This window comes from Somniosus microcephalus, chromosome 23 (genome assembly GCF_052327205.1).
Source record: "Somniosus microcephalus isolate GS21.2 chromosome 23, FLI_Smic_1.0, whole genome shotgun sequence".
Taxonomy (NCBI): Eukaryota; Metazoa; Chordata; class Chondrichthyes; order Squaliformes; family Somniosidae; genus Somniosus; species Somniosus microcephalus.
In genome coordinates this window covers 61256824-61276665 of record NC_141009.1, presented here as the reverse complement: position 1 = coordinate 61276665, position 19842 = coordinate 61256824, and the positions used below count along the sequence as shown (strand labels likewise).

Sequence of the window (19842 nt, the reverse complement as noted above, 5' to 3'; positions counted from 1 at the left end):
AGCCCCCGACCTGAATTTCTGGGCCAATAATTTAAATTTAAATAATTTAAAGTCTGAAAAACAACCGTACACCACTACTCTCTGTTTCCTGTCACTTAGCAAATTCTGTATCCATGCTGCCACTGTCCCTTTTGTTCCATGGGCTTCAACTTTGCTGGTAAGTCTATTATGGGGCACTTTATCAAATGTCTTTTGGAAGTCAACCGCATTGCCCTCATCAACCCTCTCTGTTACCTCAGCAAAAAACTCAATCAAGTTAGTTAAGCACAATTTGCCTTTAACAAATCTGTGCTAGCTTTCATTAAATAATCCACACTTGTCCAAGTGACTGTTAATTTTGTCCCGGATTATCGTTTCTAAAAGCTTCCGCACCACCGAGGTCAAACTCACTGGTCTGTAGTTGTTGGGTTTATCTTTACACCCTTTTTTGGACAAGGGTGTAACTTTTCCAATTCTCCAGTCCTCTGGCACCACCCCCGTATCTAAGGAGGATTGGAAAATTATGGCCAGTACCTCCAAAATTTCCACCCTTATGTCCCTCAGCATCCTAGGATGAACCCATCTGCTCCTGGTGACTTAGCTACTTTAAATTCAGCCAGCCTTTCTAGTACCGCCTCTTTATTCTTTTTTATCCCATCCAGTATCTGAACTACCTCCTCGTTCACTATGACTTTGACAGCATCTTCTTCCTTGGTAAAGACAGATACAAAGTACTCATTTAGTACCTTAGCCATACCCTCTGCCTCCATGTGTAGGTCTTCTTTTTGGTCCCTAATCGGCTCCACCCCTCCTCTTACTACCCGTTTATTATTTATATGCCTATAAAAGACATTTGGATTCCCTTTTATGTTAGCTGCCAGTCTATTCTCGTACTCTCTCTTTGCCCCTCTTATTTTCTTTTTCATTTCCCCTCTAAACTTTCTATATCCAGCCTGATTCTCACTTGTATTCTCAACCTGACATCTGTCATGCGCCCCCTTTTTCTGCTACATCTTACTCTCTATCTCTTTCATCATCCAGGGAGCTCTGACTTTGGTTGCCCTACCTTTCCCCCCTCGTGGGAATGTACCTCGACTGTACCCGAACCATCTCCTCTTTAAAGGCAGCCCATTGTTCGATGACAGTTCTGCCTGCCAATCTTTGATTCCAGCTCCGTTCTCAACCCACTGAAATTGGCCCTCCTCCAATTAAGTATTTTTACTCTAGGTTGTTCCCTGTCCTTTTCCATAGCTAATCTAAACCTTAATACTATGATCACTGTTCCCTAAATGTTCACCTACTGACACTTGACCCACCCCATTCCCCAGAACCAGATCCAGCAATGCCTCCTTCCTTGTTGGGCTGGAAACATACTGATCAAGGAAGTTCCCCTGAACACACTTCAGAAATTCTTCCCCCTCTCTGTCCTTTAAACTATTACTATCCCAGTCTATATTAGAATAATTGATGTCCCCCATTATCACTCCTCTATAGTTCTTGCATCTCTCTGTAATTTCTCTGGAAATTTGCTCCTCTATATCCTTCCCACTAGTTGGTAGCCTATAGAATACACCTAGAAGTGTAATGGCACCTCTATTGTTCCTTAACTCTAAACAAACAGATTCTGTCCTTGACCCCTCCAGGATATCCACTCTCTCCAGCACTGTAACATTCTCCTTAACCAATACTGCAACACCACCTCCTTTCTTTCCTTCCGTATCTTTCCTGAACACCCTATATCCAGGAATATTTAGTACACAATCCTGCCCTTTTTTGAGCCAGGTCCAGATCACTAACCCCTCACTCCATCCGGATCACTAACCCCTCACTCCATTCGGATCACTAACCCCTCACTCCATCCGGATCACTAACCCCTCACTCCATTCGGATCACTAACCCCTCACTCCATCCGGATCACTAACCCCTCACTCCATTCGGATCACTAACCCCTCACTCCATGCGGATCACTAACCCCACACTCCATCCGGATCACTAACCCCTCACTCCATCCGATCACTAACCCCTCACTCCATCCGGCTCACTAACCCCACACTCCATCCGGATCACTAACCCCTCACTCCATTCGGATCACTAACCCCTCACTCCATTCGGATCACTAACCCCACACTCCATCCGGATCACTAACCCCTCACTCCATTCGCATCACTAACCCCTCACTCCATCCGGATCACTAACCCTCACTCCATCCGGATCACTAACCCACACTCCATCCGGATCACTAATCCCACACTCCATCCGGATCACTAATCCCTCACTCCATCCGGATCATTAACCCCTCACTCCATCTGGATCATCCGGATCACTAACCCCTCACTCCATCCGGATCACTAACCCCACACTCCATCCGGATCACTAACCCCTCACTCCATCCGGATCATTAACCCCTCACTCCATCCGGATCATCTGGATCACTAACCCCACACTCCATCTGGATCACTAACCCCTCACTCCATCCGGATCACTAACCCCTCACTCCTTCCGGATCAGTAACCCCTCACTCCATCCGGATCACTAACCCCTCACTCCATCCGGATCACTAACCCCTCACTCCATCCGGATCATCCGGATCACTAACCCCTCACTCCATCCGGAACACTAACCCCTCACTCCATCCGGATCACTAACCCCTCACTCCATCCGGATCACTAACCCTCACTCCATCCGGATCACTAACCCCTCACTCCATCCGGATCACTAGCCCCTCACTCCATCCGGATCATGAATCCCTCACTCCATCCGGATCACTAACCACTCACTCCATCCGGATCATGAATCCCTCACTCCATCTGGATCACTAACCCCTCACTCCATCCGGATCATGAATCCCTCACTTCATCCGGATCATGAATCCCTCACTCCATCCGTATCACTAACCCCTCACTCCATCTGGATCACTAACCCCTCACTCCCTCCGGATCAGTAACCCCTCACTCCATCCGGATCACTAATCCCTCACTCCATCCGGATCACTAACCCCACACTCCATCCGGATCACTAACCCCTCACTCCATCCGGATCACTAACCCCACACTCCATCCGGATCACTAACCCCTCACTCCATCCGGATCACTAACCCATCACTCCATCCGGATCACTAACCCCTCACTCCATCCGGATCAGTAACCCCTCACTCCATCCAGATCACTAACACCTCACTCCATCCGGATCACTAACACCTCACTCCATCCGGATCACTAACACCTCACTCCATCCGGATCACTAACCCCTCACTCCATCCGGATCACTAAACCCACACTCCATCCGGATCACTAACCCCACACTCAATCCGGATCACTAACCCCTCACTCCATCCGGATCATTAACCCCTCACTCCATCCGGATCATGAATCCCTCACTCCATCCGGATCACTAACCCCTCACTCCATCCGGATCACTAACCCCTCACTCCATCCAGATCACTAACCCCTTACCCCAGCTAGATCACTGAAGAGCCTGACAGAAAATCCCTAATTCAGTTAACCACTTCCTCCTAACCGTGTTGAACAACTAACTTCTTGCCCAGCCAGACTAGTAATCACTAAACCAGAAATGCAACTAGAAAGAAAGAATAGAAAGAAAGACTTGCATTTCTTTCATGCCTTTCTCGAACTTAGGATATCTCAAAGTGCTTTACAGCCAATGAAGTACTTTTGAAGTGTAGTCACTGTTGTAATGTGGGTAACATGGCAACCAATTTGCGCACAGCAAGCTCCCACAAACAGCAATGTGATAATGACCAGATAATCTGTTTTAGTGATGTTGATTGAGTGATAAACATTGGCCAGGACACCGGGGAGAACTCCCCTGCTCTTCTTCCAATAATGCCATGGGATCTTCCACCTAAGAGGGCAGATTGGGCCTCATTTTAGTGTCTCATCCAAAAGACAGCACCTCCGACAGTGCAGCGCTCCCTCAGCACTGCTCCAGAGTGCCAGCCTAGATTTCATGCTCAGGTCTCTGGGGTGGGACTTGAACCCACAACCTTTTGATTCAGAGGCGAGAGTGCGACCCACAGAGTCACAGCTGACACTCAGCTGATCCATCAGGCAGCTGGTTTCCTAACCCAGCCAGCTAACTAACCCCTAATCCAACTGAAACACTAGCCCTAACCATGCCAGGCCATTAACTCCGAAACTAGCTGGACAACTGGCCTCTCACTCAGCCAGAGAACTAACTCTTAACAAACCGCAACACAGACAGAACACACGCCTTAGTTCTCACACACCATTCAATAGGAAACAGCCTGGTCCAGTCACTCCCTCACCCAGCCGACACTAACCCTTCACCCAGCCGACACTAACCCTTCACCCAGCCGACACTAACCCTTCACCCAGCCGACACTAACCCTTCACCCAGCCGACACTAACCCTTCACCCAGCCGACACTAACCCTTCACCCAGCCGACACTAACCCTTCACCCAGCCGACACTAACCCTTCACCCAGCCGACACTAACCCTTCACCCAGCCGACACTAACCCTTCACCCAGCCGACACTAACCCTTCACCCAGCCGACACTAACCCTTCACCCAGCCGACACTAACCCTTCACCCAGCCGACACTAACCCTTCACCCAGCCGACACTAACCCTTCACCCAGCCGACACTAACCCTTCACCCAGCCGACACTAACCCTTCACCCAGCCGACACTAACCCTTCACCCAGCCGACACTAACCCTTCACCCAGCCGACACTAACCCTTCACCCAGCCGACACTAACCCTTCACCCAGCCGACACTAACCCTTCACCCAGCCGACACTAACCCTTCACCCAGCCGACACTAACCCTTCACCCAGCCGACACTAACCCTTCACCCAGCCGACACTAACCCTTCACCCAGCCGACACTAACCCTTCACCCAGCCGACACTAACCCTTCACCCAGCCGACACTAACGCTTCACCCAGCCGACACTAACCCTTCACCCAGCCGACACTAACCCTTCACCCAGCCGACACTAACCCTTCACCCAGCCGACACTAACCCTTCACCCAGCCGACACTAACCCTTCACCCAGCCGACACTAACGCTTCACCCAGCCGACACTAACCCTTCACCCAGCCGACACTAACCCTTCACCCAGCCGACACTAACCCTTCACCCAGCCGACACTAACCCTTCACCCAGCCGACACTAACCCTTCACCCAGCCGACACTAACGCTTCACCCAGCCGACACTAACCCTTCACCCAGCCGACACTAACCCTTCACCCAGCCGACACTAACCCTCCACCCAGCCGACACTAACCCTCCACCCAGCCGACACTAACCCTTCACCCAGCCGACACTAACCCTTCACCCAGCCGACACTAACACTTCACCCAGCCGACACTAACCCTTCACCCAGCCGACACTAACCCTTCACCCAGCCGACACTAACGCTTCACCCAGCCGACACTAACGCTTCACCCAGCCGACACTGACGCTTCACCCAGCCGACACGAACGCTTCACCCAGCCGACACTAACCCTTCACCCAGCCGACACTAACCCTTCACCCAGCCGACACTAACCCTTCACCCAGCCGACACTAACCCTTCACCCAGCCGACACTAACCCTTCACCCAGCCGACACTAACCCTTCACCCAGCCGACACTAACCCTTCACCCAGCCGACACTAACGCTTCACCCAGCCGACACTGACGCTTCACCCAGCCGACACTAACCCTTCACCCAGCCGACACTAACCCTTCACCCAGCCGACACTAACGCTTCACCCAGCCGACACTAACCCTTCACCCAGCCGACACTAACCCTTCACCCAGCCGACACTAACCCTTCACCCAGCCGACACTAACCCTTCACCCAGCCGACACTAACGCTTCACCCAGCCGACACTAACCCTTCACCCAGCCGACACTGACGCTTCACCCAGCCGACACGAACGCTTCACCCAGCCGACACTAACCCTTCACCCAGCCGACACTAACCCTTCACCCAGCCGACACTAACGCTTCACCCAGCCGACACTAACGCTTCACCCAGCCGACACTAACGCTTCACCCAGCCGACACTAACGCTTCACCCAGCCGACACTAACCCTTCACCCAGCCGACACTAACCCTTCACCCAGCCGACACTAACCCTTCACCCAGCCGACACTAACCCTTCACCCAGCCGACACTAACCCTTCACCCAGCCGACACTAACGCTTCACCCAGCCGACACTAACGCTTCACCCAGCCGACACTAACCCTTCACCCAGCCGACACTAACCCTTCACCCAGCCGACACTAACGCTTCACCCAGCCGACACTAACCTTTCACCCAGCCGACACTAACGCTTCACTCAGCCGACACTAACGCTTCACTCAGCCGACACTAACGCTTCACCCAGCCGACACTAACCCTTCACCCAGCCGACACTAACCCTTCACCCAGCCGACACTAACGCTTCACCCAGCCGACACTAACGCTTCACCCAGCCGACACTAACCCTTCACCCAGCCGACACTAACCTTTCACCCAGCCGACACTAACGCTTCACTCAGCCGACACTAACGCTTCACCCAGCCGACACTAACCCTTCACCCAGCCGACACTAACCCTTCACCCAGCCGACACTAACGCTTAACCCAGCCGACATTAACCTTTCACCCAGCCGACACTAACGCTTCACCCAGCCGACACTAACCCTTCACCCAGCCGACACTAACCCTTCACCCAGCCGACACTAACGCTTAACCCAGCCGACATTAACCTTTCACCCAGCCGACACTAACGCTTCACCCAGCCGACACTAACCCTTCACCCAGCCGACATTAACCTTTCACCCAGCCGACACTAACCCTTCACCCAGCCGACATTAACCTTTCACCCAGCCGACACTAACCCTTCACCCAGCCGACACTAACCCTTCACCCAGCCGACACTAACGCTTAACCCAGCCGACATTAACCTTTCACCCAGCCGACACTAACCCTTCACCCAGCCGACACTAACCCTTCACCCAGCCGACACTAACGCTTCACCCAGCCGACACTAACGCTTCACCCAGCCGACATTAACCTTTCACCCAGCCGACACTAACCCTTCACCCAGCCGACACTAACCCTTCACCCAGCCGACACTAACCCTTCACCCAGCCGACACTAACCCTTCACCCAGCCGACACTAACCCTTCACCCAGCCGACACTAACCTTTCACCCAGCCGACATTAACCTTTCACCCAGCCGACACTAACCCTTCACCCAGCCGACACTAACCCTTCACCCAGCCGACACTAACCCTTCACCCAGCCGACACTAACCCTTCACCCAGCCGACACTAACCCTTCACCCAGCCGACACTAACCCTTCACCCAGCCGACACTAACCCTTCACCCAGCCGACACTAACCCTTCACCCAGCCGACACTAACCTTTCACCCAGCCGACATTAACCTTTCACCCAGCCGACACTAACCCTTCACCCAGCCGACACTAACGCTTCACCCAGCCGACACTAACGCTTCACCCAGCCGACACTAACCCTTCACCCAGCCGACACTAACCCTTCACCCAGCCGACACTAACGCTTCACCCAGCCGACACTAACGCTTCACCCAGCCGACACTAACGCTTCACCCAGCCGACACTAACCCTTCACCCAGCCGACACTAACCCTTCACCCAGCCGACACTAACCCTTCACCCAGCCGACACTAATGCTTCACCCAGCCGACATTAACCTTTCACCCAGCCGACACTAACCCTTCACCCAGCCGACACTAACGCTTCACCCAGCCGACACTAACCCTTCGGCCAGCTGGTCTTTATTGCCCTTGGTTGAGTTAATGTGATGGTCTGCCCCATGGAGGCAGTGGGACAGTCAGTTGAAGGTGGACAGGAGCACAAGCCCAATCAAATGAACTCTGCCCGATCTGAAAAAGACAAACATGGCGAGAGGATCGGCGGTGAGGAGGGCCGGCGGTAAGGAGAGGGTGGGCAGTACGGAGAGGGTGGACGGTAAGGAGAGGGAGGGAGAGGTTTGGTGGTAAGGGGAGGGTGGGAGTTATGGGAGGGTGGGAGGCACGGATAATGTGGGAGGTACAGGGAGGGTGGGAGAGATTCTCAAGCGGGAATGTTTAGGCTGTGATTATTTGCAACTCCAGTGGTTTGGACCAGATTTCTTATTGGTCCCCTGGAGTTTGTCTGGAATGTGTAATTTGATCCTGCCTGGTGTAAATAAACCATCAATGTGTAATTTGATCCAGTCTTGTCAGGCACCCTACAGAAAGTGGAAGTATTGTTAACTTTGTGAAGATCCTGTTACCTCGGCCTAGAAATTCAGTTGCCTTAGCGCCGCTTTTGAGGCGCTAGAGGGACTAGCGCCAGAGTTATGGCCAGTTTAAAAATTCCCTGGGGCCCTAAATCGGCGTTGCACCGGTAGCGCTGCGCCGGCACCAATGACGTCATCGGTGTGCGCAGCGTCCCGGTTGCCATGCCGACGGGCCCTAGCGCCGAAATTCAGTTGCGGCCGCCTCGCCCGTGGCAGCCGCAACTAAGACTCTGGCAACAGAGTCTTGCATGAGTTTGCGCCGGCGCATTAAAGGCCCCGCGGCGGCCGGCCGCTTTCCCACCGGCCGCCTGCCCGCAGCTCCCTCCCCGGACTTCTCCCCCCCACCCCCCGGAACAGATGCAAGCCCGGCACTTGTCCGAGGTGCCGGGCTCATTTTTAGACAGATTTGCGCGGGCCGCGGCCGGGTGCAGGCAGCTCCTCCTTAACGGAAGGAGGAGGCCTGCACTTCCCGAGCCTGCCGCACCGCATCGGGTGCCGCAGCGCCGGAATTGCGGCGCGAAATGGCAGTTAGCGCCGATTTACCGCCGCAAAGACCCTTCAGTAGCGCCGGCAGCCGTTTGGGCGCGGCCCTGCTGAATTTTTGGCGCGCGCAGGGGGACTTAGCGCCGGCACTAACTTCCGGCGCTAAAGCCCTGGCTAAGCCAAAACCCAATTTCTAGGCCCTAGTGTTCTGCAATTGTAATTATAGTTCTGCTTGGCTGGTAAAATGAAAGACTTTGGGGGAAAAATTCAGTTGCTTTGTGCCACCTGTTAGCGCCTCTTAGGGCAAAGCACCCAGCACCCAGGTGTGGCGCTGCTGATGCCTCCTGTGAAATTCAGCAGGAAGTTAGCGGCGGCGGTAGCTGGTAGCGCCCTGCGGCGCTGCGCCTCTGACGATGACGTCATCACCGTGCGCAGCGCCCCGCTTGCAAACTTGGCTCTCGCTCCCTGGCCTACCACCGGACGCTATGTCCGACAGGGTCAGGGTGGCGTTTTGCGATGTAAATTTAAGGGCAGGTGCCGGGCGGCCATTTTTTTTGGGCCACCAGCCAGCACCTGCTCCCTCTCGCCTCCTCCTGCGGGGTGCCGTCCGCAATCGGTCAGTCTGGCACTCCTCTTGAGTGCCGGCACCCCGCTCCCCAGTGGTCCAGCTGGGTCCCGGTGCGCACTGCGCTAGGCCCCTCCCCTTTAATCAGGGGAGGAAGGCCTGCAGTACCGCGGCGCTGTGTGACGCTGCTGCATGTAGCGCCGCGACATTGAATGGGAGCGCCCCAAGAGAGAGGGGGAGCGCTTCCAGTAGCCCCGCCTCCTGCTTGGGGTGCTACCACTCAATTTCGGGCGCGGGGGTGCTAACGTTTTCGGGGCACTGAAAGTAGCGCCCCGGCGAAGTTATCGCCCCAATGGGGGCGCGAGCCAATTTTTGCCCCGTTATACTCTCATTAGTGGGTTCGTTACGTCTTTGGTGTTTTGTGTTTTTTTCCCTCCTGGAAGTGATAAAAATTCTTTAATTCAGAATGAAGGGACCAAGGTCAAGACTACAACTTTAAGAAACGCTTATTAAAATAGGAAATGGAAAACAAGAAGTGCAAAAACTCAATGGCCTCCAGATCTCAGGTGGTGCTACTATAGCAGGAAGCTAGTAAGGATTTGCCAGTCAATAAACCAACGGATGCCGGCATGTGGGGTCCAGTGTGTGGAGTCCGTGTGTCTGGGGTGTGTGTGTGGGGTCCGTGTGTGTAGGGTGCGTGTGTGTGGGGTGCGTGTGTGTGGGGTGCGTGTGTGGTGGGGTGAGTGTGTGTGGGGTCCGTGTGTGTGGGGTGCGTGTGTGTGGGGTGCGTGTGTGTGGGGTGCGTGTGTGTGGGGTGCGTGTGTGGTGGGGTGCGTGTGTGGTGGGGTGAGTGTGTGTGGGGTCCGTGTGTGTGGGGTGCGTATGTGTGGGGTGCGTGTGTGTGGGGTGCGTGTGTGAGGGGTGCGTGTGTGTGGGGTCTGTGTGTCTGGGGTGTGTGTGTGGGGTCCATGTGTGTGGGGTCCGTGTGCATGTGTGGGGTCCGTGTGTGTGGAGTCTGTGCGTGTGGAGTCTGTGCGTGTGGAGTCTGTGCGCGTGGAGTCCGTGTGTGTGGGGTCCGTGTGTGTGGAGTCCGTGTGTGCGTGGGGTCCTTGTGTGTGGGGTCCGTGTGCGTGTGTGGGGTCCATGTGTGTGGAGTCTGTGTGTGTGGAGTCCGTGCGTGTGGAGTCCGTGTGTGTGTGGGGTCCGTGTGTGTGGGGTCCGTGTGTGTGTGGGGTCCGTGTGTGTGGGGTCTGTGTGTGTGTGTGGGGTCCGTGTGTGTGTGGAGTCTGTGCGTGTGGAGTCCGTGTGTGTGTGGAGTCCTTGTGTGTGTGGGGTCCGTGTGTGTGGGGTCCGTGTGTGTGTGGAGTCCTTGTGTGTGTGGAGTCCGTGCGTGTGGAGTCCGTGCGTGTGGAGTCTGTGCGTGTGGAGTCTGTGTGTGTGGAGTCCATGTGTGTGGGGTCCGTGTGTGGGGTCCGTGTGTGTGGGGTCCGTGTGTGTGGGGTCTGTGTGTGTGGGGTCAGTCCGTGTGGGGTCAGTCTGTGTTGGGTCCGTCTGTGTGGGGTCCATGTGTGTGTGGGGTGTGTGTGTGTGTGGGGTGCATGTGTGTGGAGTCCGTGTGTGTGGGGTGCGTATGTGTGGGCTGCATGTGTGTGTGGAGTCCGTGTGTGTGGGGTGCGTATGTGTGGGCTGCATGTGTGTGTGGGGTCCGTGTGTGTGGAGTCTGTGTGTGTGGAGTCTGTGTGTGTGGAGTCCGCTCTCATCCACCCCCGCCCCCCTAGATCTGGATCACGCTCTTTCCCCATCCCCACTGTTCTCTACATGCTCTAACACCAACCCCCTCCCCCATGTTCCTGGCCTTCCCCTGAGTTCCTGACCTTCTCCCCACACTCCGACCTCCTTTGTCTCTCCCCCCTCCTATTCCCTCTCTCTCTCCTCTGATTCTCTCTCTCCCTCCTCCGTTTCCCTCTCTCTCCCCCTCTCTCCCCCTTTGATCCCCTCTCCTCTCTCCCCCCTCCAATCCCCCCTCCGATCTCCTCTCTCTCTCCCCCTCCGATTCCCTCTCTCCCCCTTCGATCCCCTTTCCTCCCTTCCCCCTCCAATCCCCCCTCCAATCTCCTCTCTCTCTCCCTCCTCCGATTCCCTCTCTCCCCCTTCGATCCCCTCTCCTCCCTTCCCCCTCCAATCTCCCCTCCAATCTCCTCTCTCTCTCCCCCCTCCGATTCCCTCTTCTCCCCCCGCCCTACCCCGCAGGGAGGCTCGGCGTGTTTGGAACCTCCAGTGCGCATGCAGAGCCGCAACATCGAGTGCACCTGCGCGGTTCCGGTGGGAGCGGGACGGTGTTTCGGCCCCGCCCCAAACAGTGCGCCCGCACAGAAGGACGCAGAAGACTGTGCAAATAGTCACTCCGGCGTGTTTAATGATTTAATTTATGCATCAGATGCTTGATGTTGGATTGAGTTTCCTGGGTTTGACCAGCTCTCCTGTGGCTGTCACTGCCCCACTCAGGGTTAAAATGGACCGGGATTCGGTGGCGAGCCAATTCACGATGTTTTCGGAATGGTGAATTAATTCTCTTCCCACGAGTCCCGCTCCCTCCTAATGTCCTGAGAGTGAAAGTGCGAGGTTCGTGTGAGGGGGACGGGGTTAGTTAAAGTGACGAGCCGTTCTCATTCACCCACATCCATCCCATCAACGGGACCGGGAATGGGAATGGGAATGGCGGAGTGTGACGGTGGAGTCCCCGGGGTAATGTACTGCGGTGAGTGGCATGGTGTGAATTGGCAGAGAATGGGCCGACAGCGGGTGTCGCCGCCCGGGCTGCTCGGCACCGGCAGTGGAGTGCGGTGCCCGGCGATCGTTTACGGTCCGTTGAGAGAAGGACTTGGTCTGACGTTAAGAGAGGCAGATTGCTTTTGTTTGCAGAGCTCCAGTGTACGGCTCTCATCCTGCCGCTGATTACACGTAGCAGATTTTGACTATGATGAAGCACGTGGAATGATAAATACAAGTTTTGTCAGGTACCACTCAAGACACCGTAGATGCTTAAAGCATAATGTTAGCCATGTTCAAAATGGAGAGAAAATGTGTTCACGTACAGATATCTACATACACAGAACACTCGAGAGGTGACACAAAGGCAATACACTAACCTTCGACTCCTTTTCTTCCAAGAGGGTTTCCAGCTTCTTCTGTGCAGCCCGGCCTTCATGGTCATTGCTAACCACCAAAATGATGTGTCCCCAACGGAAACGCCTCATCATTTCAAACCAGACCTGAGCTTGGTGCGAATAGGGTGGAACGGTGCGGAGAAAAGAGAGATGGATACTCTGCAGGAAGAACACAGCGTCAGTCAGCGAATGGTTGCATAGCGTCAAGAGGTCGACAGCTCCCAGTCACAGCTCCCAGTCGCGGCCCCCAGTCGCGGCCCCCAGTAGCGGCCCCCAGTCGCGGCCCCCAGTCACTGGGCCCCCAGTCACGGCCCCCAGTCACGGCCCCCAGTCACGGCCCCCAGTCGCGGCCCCCAGTCACTGGGCCCAGTCACAGCCCCCAGTCACGGCCCCCAGTCACGGCCCCCAGACACGGCCCCCAGACACAGCCCCCAGACACAGAGCGGCGGCGGCGGCGTTAAAAGCAGCAGCAAGGCTCAGGTAGGCCGAAGAGCGGCGGCGGTGGCGGACCTGCAAGGAACGAGGCAGCGGCGGTGTTAAAAGCAGCGGCGAGGCTCAGGTAAGCCTACCAATCTCAGAGCTCAGAGCTCAGAGGGAGGGAGAGAAGTAAAAAGTAATCGAAGTGTGACGTCACCAGAAAGCAGGTAAGTCATTGGTTGGTGAGTATTTCTCTCTTTTTTAAACTTAAACTCTGTGGTTTATAAGCTCTCTGTGGCGTAGCGGGGACTGTTGGTAAACCAGGGCCCTTAAGTATATCATTTAACTGTACTGTAATTGGTGGGATTGATTTGATTTAATATAATTTGAATTAATTAAGGGTAAGTCATGGCAGGAGAGCTCGGCCCCATGGTATGCTCCTCCTGCGCTATGTGGGAACTCAGGGACAACTACGTGTGCAGGAAGTGTGTCCAGTTGCAGCTACTGGCAGACCGCATTGCGGCGCTGAAGCTGCGATTGCATACATGCTGGACCATTCACGATGCTGAGGATGTTGTGGATATCATGTTTAAGCAGTTGGTCACACCGCAGGTAAAGGTTGCACAGGCAGAAAGGGGATGGGTGACCAACAGGCAGAGTAGTAGGCGCAGGCAGGTAGTGCAGGAGTCCCCTGTGGACAACCCCCTCTCAAACAGATATACCACTTTGAATACTGTAGAGGGGGATGGCTTATCAGGGGAAAGCAGCAGCAGCCAACTTCCTGGCACCAGGGGTGGTTCTGCTGCACAGGACGGGAGGAAAAAGAGGGGTAGAGCTATAGGGGATTCTATTGTAAGGGGAATAGATAGGCGTTTCTGCGGCCGCAAATAAGACTCCAGGATGGTGTGTTGCCTCCCTGGTGCAAGGGTCAAGGATGTCTCAGAGTGGCTGCAGAACATTTTGGAAGGGGAGGGTGAACAGCCAGTTGTCGTGGTGCATATAGGTACCAACGATATAGGTAAAAAACGGGAAGAGGTCCTAAAAGCTGAATATAGGGAGTTAGGAGGTAAATTAAAAAATAGGACCTCAAAGGTAGTAATCTCAGGATTGCTACCAGTGCCACGTGCTGGTCAGAGTAGAAATAGAAGAATATTTCAGATGAATACGTGGCTAGAGGAATAGTGCAAGGGGGAGGGATTCAAATTCCTGGGACATTGGAACCGGTTCTGGGGGAGGTGGGACCAGTTCAAACCAGACGGTTTGCACCTGGGCAGGGCCGGGACCGATGTCCTAGGGGGAGTGTTTGCTAGTGCTCTGGGGGAGGGTTTAAACTAAAATGGCAGGGGGTTGGGAACCTGAGCAGGGAGACAGAGCAAAGGGAAACAAGGATAAAAGCAAAAGATAGGAAGGAGAAAAACAAAAGTGGCAGTCAGAGAAATCAATGGTTTAAATCAAACATGGCCACCGTAAATAATAATTCTAATAGGTCTAAGAGCATTAAAAAAACAAGCCTGAAGGCTTTGTGTCTTAATGAGAGGAGCATTCGTAATAAGGTGGATGAATTAGCTGCGCAAATAGAGGTAAATGAATATGATTTGATTGGGATTACGGAAACATGGCTCCAGGGTGGCCAAGGCTGGGAACTCAACATCCAGGGGTATTCAATATTCAGGAAAGATAGGCAAAAAGGAAAATGAGGTGGGGTAGCATTGCTGGTTTAAGAGGGGGTTAACACAATTGTAAGGAAGGATATTAGCTCTGATGATGTGGAATCTGTATGGGTAGAACTGAGAAATACCAAGGGGCAGAAAACGTTAGTGGGAGTGGTAAATAGACCTCCAAACAGTAATGCGGAGGTTGGGGATGGCAGTAAAAGGGAAATTAGAGAAGTGTCCAATAAGGGCACAGCAGTCATCATGGGTGACTTTAATCTACATATAGATTGGGCGAACCAAATTAGTAACAATACTGTGGAGGAGGAATTCCTGGAGTGTTTACAGGATGGTTTCCTGGACCAATATGTTGAGGAACCAACTAGAGATCAGGCCATCCTAGACTGGGTATTAAGTAATGAGAAAGGATTAATTAGCAATCTTGTTGTACGAGGCCCCTTGGGTCGGAGCGATCATAATATGATAGAATTCTTCATTAAGATGGAGAGTGAAGTAGTTGACTCAGGGACTAGGGTCCTGAATTTAAATAAAGGAAACTACGATGGTATGAGGCGCGAGTTGGGTAGGATTGATTTGGGGAATGTCACTCTAAGCGTTGACGGTGGATATGCAATGGCAAACATTCAAAGACGGTATGGGTGAACTACAGAATTTGTTCATCCCAGTTTGGCATAAAAATAAAACAAAAAAGGTGACTCAACCGTGGCTAACAAGGAAAATTAGGGATAGCATAAGATCCAAGGAGAGGACATATAAATTGGCCAGAAAAAGCAGTAAACCTGAGGATTGGGAGCAGTTTAGGATTCAACAAAGGAGGACAAAGGGATTAATTAAGAAAGGGAAAATAGAATATGAGAATAAGCTTGCAGGGAACATAAAAACTGACTGTAAAAGCTTTTATAGATATGTGAAGAGAAAAATATTGGTGAAGTCAAGTATAGGTCCCTTGCAGTCAGAATCAGGGGAATTTATAATGGGGAACAAAGAAATGGAAGACCAATTACATACATATTTTGGTTCTGTCTTCACAAAGGAGGACACAAATAACCTCCCAGAGATGTCGGGGAACATAGGGTCTGATGAAAGGGAGGAACTGAAAGAAATCAGTATTTGTAGGGAAATGGTGTTAGGGAAATTGATGGGATTCAAGGCCGATAAATCCCCAGGGCCTGATAATCTACATCCTAGGGTACTTAAGGAAGTGGCCCTAGAAATAGTAGATGCATTGCTGGTCATCTTCCAACATTCGATGGAATCTGGAAGAGTACCCATGGATTGGAGGGTAGCTAATGTAACCCCACTTTTCAAAAAAGGTGGTAGAGAGAAAACGGGGAATTACAGACCGGTAAGCCTGACGTCGGTAATGGGGAAAATGCTAGATTCCATTATAAAAGATGTAATAGCAGAGCCCTTGGAAAACAGTGACAGGATCGGACAAAGTCAACATGGAGTTACAAAAGGTAAATCGTGCTTGACTAATCTACTGGAATTTTTTGAGGATGTAACTGGTAAAATAGATAAGGGAGAACCAGTGGATGTGGTGTATTTGGACTTTCAAAAGGCTTTCGAGAAGGTCCCACATAAGAGATTAGCGTGTAAAGTTAAGGCACATGGGATTGGGGGCAAGGTATTGACTTGGATAGAGAACTGGCTGGCAGACAGAAAGCAAAGAGTTGGAATAAACGGGTCTTTTTCCGAGTGGCAGGCAGTGACTAGTGGGGTACCGCAGGGATCGGTCCTTGGACCCCAGCTATTCACAATATATATTAATGATCTAGACAAGGGAACTAGATGTAATATCTCCAAGTTTGCAGACGACACAAAGCTGTGTGCTGTGAGGAGGATGCCGAGAAACTCCAGGATGATTTGGACAGGTTAGGTGATTGGGCAGAAGCATGGCAGATGCAATATAACGTGGATAAATGCGAGGTTATGCACTTTGGTGTCAAAAACAGGAAGGCAGATTATTATCGGAATGGCAATAGATTGGGAGAAGGGGAAGTGCAACGAGACCTGGCTGTCCTTATGCACCAGTCGCTGAAGGTAAGCATGCAGGTGCAGCAGGCGGTTAAGAAGGCAAATGGTATGTTGGCCATCATAGCAAGAGGGTTTGAGTACAGAAACAAGGATGTCTTGCTGCAGTTGTACAGGGCCTTGGTGAGACCACATCTTGAGTATTGTGTGCAGTTTTGGTCGCCTTATCTAAGGAAGGATGTTCTTGCCATGGAGGGAGTTCAGCGAAGATTCACCAGGCTGATACCTGGGATGGCAGGAATGACGTATGAGGAGAGATTAGGTCGATTGGGCTTATACTCACTGGAGTTTAGAAGAATGAGAGGGGATCTCATTGAAACTTATAAAATTCTGACAGGACTGGACAGGCTAGATGTAGGAAGGATGTTCCCGATGATCGGGGAGTCCAGAACCAGGGGTCACAGTCTAAGGATAAGGGGTAAGCCATTTAGGACAGAAATGAGGAGGAATTTCTTCACCCAGAGAGTGGTGAACCTTTGAAATTCTCTACCACAGAAGGCAGTAGAGGCCAATTCATTAAATATATTCAAGAAGGAGTTGGATATATTTCTTAAGGCTAAAGGGATCAAGGGGTATGGGGAGAAGGCAGGGACAGGGTACTGAATTTGGATGATCAGCCATGATCGCATTGAATGGCGGAGCAGGCTACAGGGGCCGAGTGGCCTACTCCTGCTCCTATCTTCTATGTTTCTATGTTTCACAGCCCCCAGTCACAGGCCCCATTCACGGTCCGCAGTCACGGCCCCCAGTCACGGCCCCCAGTCACGGCCCCCAGTCACAGCCCCCAGTCACAGCCCCCAGTCACTGGGCCCAGTCGCGGCCCCCAGTCGCGGCCCCCAGTCGCGGCCCCCCAGTCGCGGCCCCCCAGTCGCGGTCCCCAGTCGCGGCCCCCAGTCGCGGCCCCCCAGTCACGGCCCCCCAGTCACGGCTCCCAGTCGCGGCCCCCAGTCATTGGGCCCAGTCACGGCTCCCAGTCGCGGCCCCCAGTCGCGGCCCCCAGTCACGGCCCCCAGTCACGGCCGCGGCCCCCCGTCACGGCCCCCCGTCACGGCTCCCAGTCACGACTCCCAGTCACGGCTCCCAGTCACGGCCCCCCAGTCACGGCCCCCCAGTCACGGCCCGCCAGTCACGGCCCCCTGTCACGGCCCCCCAGTCACGGCCCCCCAGTCGCGGCCCCCTGTCGCGGCGCCCAGTCGCGGCTCCCAGTCGCGGCCCCCAGTCGCGGCCCCCAGTCGCGGCCCCCAGTCGCGGCCCCCAGTCGCGGCCCCCAGTCGCGGCCCCCAGTCGCGGCTCCCAGTCACCGCCCCCAGTCACCGCCCCCAGTCACCGCCCCCAGTCACTGGGCCCAGTCGCGGCTCCCAGTAATGGCCCCCACTCACAGCCCCCAGTCACAGGGCCCAGTCACAGGGCCCAGTCACAGTCCCCAGTCACAGTCCCCAGTCACAGTCCCCAGTCACAGTCCCCAGTCACAGTCCCCAGTCACAGTCCCCAGTCACAGGGCCCAGTCACAGCTGAGGTTGGTGTCGGGAGCAGTGAGACCGGAGACCCAGTGAATATTTAAACTCACTTTCGCAGGCTTTCCTTGCAGAGGTTTACCAATCTCAGGGCTCCGAGAGCAGGAGAGAGAAGTAACAAGTAATCAAAGTGTGACGTCACCAGAAAGCAGGTAAGTGATTGGTTGGTGAGTATTTCTCTCTTTCTCATTTTTTCCAAACTTAAATTTTGTGGTTTATAGTTTCTAGGGTCTCTGTTGTGTAGCGGGAATTGCTGGTAAACAAGGGCCCTTGAGTATATCATTTAACTGTAGTGTAATTGGTGGGATTCATTTGATTTAATTTAATTTGAATTAATTAAAGGGTAAGTCATGGCAGCACAGCTCGGCCCCGTAGTATGCTCCTCCTGCGCTATGTGGGAAATCAGGCACACTTCCTGTGTCCCTGACGACAATGTGTGCGGGAAGTGTATCCAGCTGCAGCTACTGGCAGACCGCATTGCGGCGCTGGAGCTGCGAACGGATACATACTGGAGCATTCGCAATGCTGAGGAAGTCGTGGATATCACTTTTAATCAGTTGCTCACACCGCAGGTAAAGGCTGCACAGGCAGGAAGGGAATGGGTGACCGCCAGGCAGAGTAGTAGGCGCAGGCAGGTGTGCAGAGGTCCCCTGTGACCATACCCCTCTCAAACAGATATACCACTTTGGATATTGTTGAGGGAGATGGCGTATCGGGGGAAGGCAGCAGCAGCCAACTTCCTGGCACCATGGATGGTTCTGCTGCACAGGACGGGAGGAAAAAGAGGGGGAGAGCTATAGTAATAGGGGATTCTATTGTAAGGGGAATAGATAGGCGTTTCTGCGGCTGCAAACGAGACTCCAGGATGGTATGTTGCCTCCCTAGTGCAAGGGTCAAGGATGTCTCGGAGTGGCTACAGAGCATGTTGGAAGGGGAGGGTGAACAGCCAGTTGTCGTGGTGCATATAGGTACCAACGATATAGGTAAAAACCGGGATGAGGTCCTAAAAGCTGAATATAGGGAGTCAGGAGGTAAATTAAAAAATAGAACCTCAAAGGTAGTAATCTCAGGATTGCTACCAGTGCCACGTGCTAGTCAGAGTAGAAATAGAAGGATATTTCAGATGAATACGTGGCTAGAGGAATGGTGCAAGGAGGAGGGATTCAAATTCCTGGGACATTGGAACCAGTTCTGGGGGAGGTGTGACCAGTGCAAAACGGATGGTTTGCACCTGGGCAGGAGTGGGACCGATGTCCTAGGGGGAGTGTTTGCTAGTGCTGTGAGGGCGGGTTTAAACTAAAATGGCAGGGGGTTGGGAACCTGTGCAGGGAGACAGAGGAAAGGGAAACAAGGATAGAAGCAAAAGACAGGAAGGAGAAAAGCAGAAGTGGCAGTCAGAGAAATCAAGGGTTTAAATCAAACATGGCCACAGTAAATAATAATTCTAAAAGATCTAAGAGTGTTAAAAAACAAGCCTGAAGGCTTTAGGGGAGAAATTCGGTATCGCCCCAATGGGGCGCCATTACTGGTGGTGTGTAAAGTTTAGCGCCTGGCGCTAATTATCGCCTCCGACAGCAAACTTGGCTTTTATCGCCCCTGGAGGTGATTGGAGCGCTAAATCAGGCGCTACACACCTCTCTTAAGGCGCTAAGGCCGAGGAGCGAGGCACTACCTCAGAGGGCGGGCACAGCGCAGGTGCTGTCAGTTAGCGATTGAACACAGACACACTGGC

General features: G+C 53.3%; 1 protein-coding gene across 1 annotated transcript in view; it reads right to left on the bottom strand.

Moving 5' to 3' along the window:
- The window catches only part of LOC147101900 (glutamate receptor ionotropic, NMDA 1-like), a 128339-nt gene that overhangs the window by 31279 nt on the left and 77218 nt on the right, over positions 1-19842 (bottom strand). Inside the window, exon 3 of the mRNA XM_085965922.1 lies at positions 12455-12631. Within this exon, the coding sequence (XP_085822048.1) occupies positions 12455-12631 (177 nt within the window). The remainder of the gene's footprint in view (positions 1-12454; positions 12632-19842) is intronic.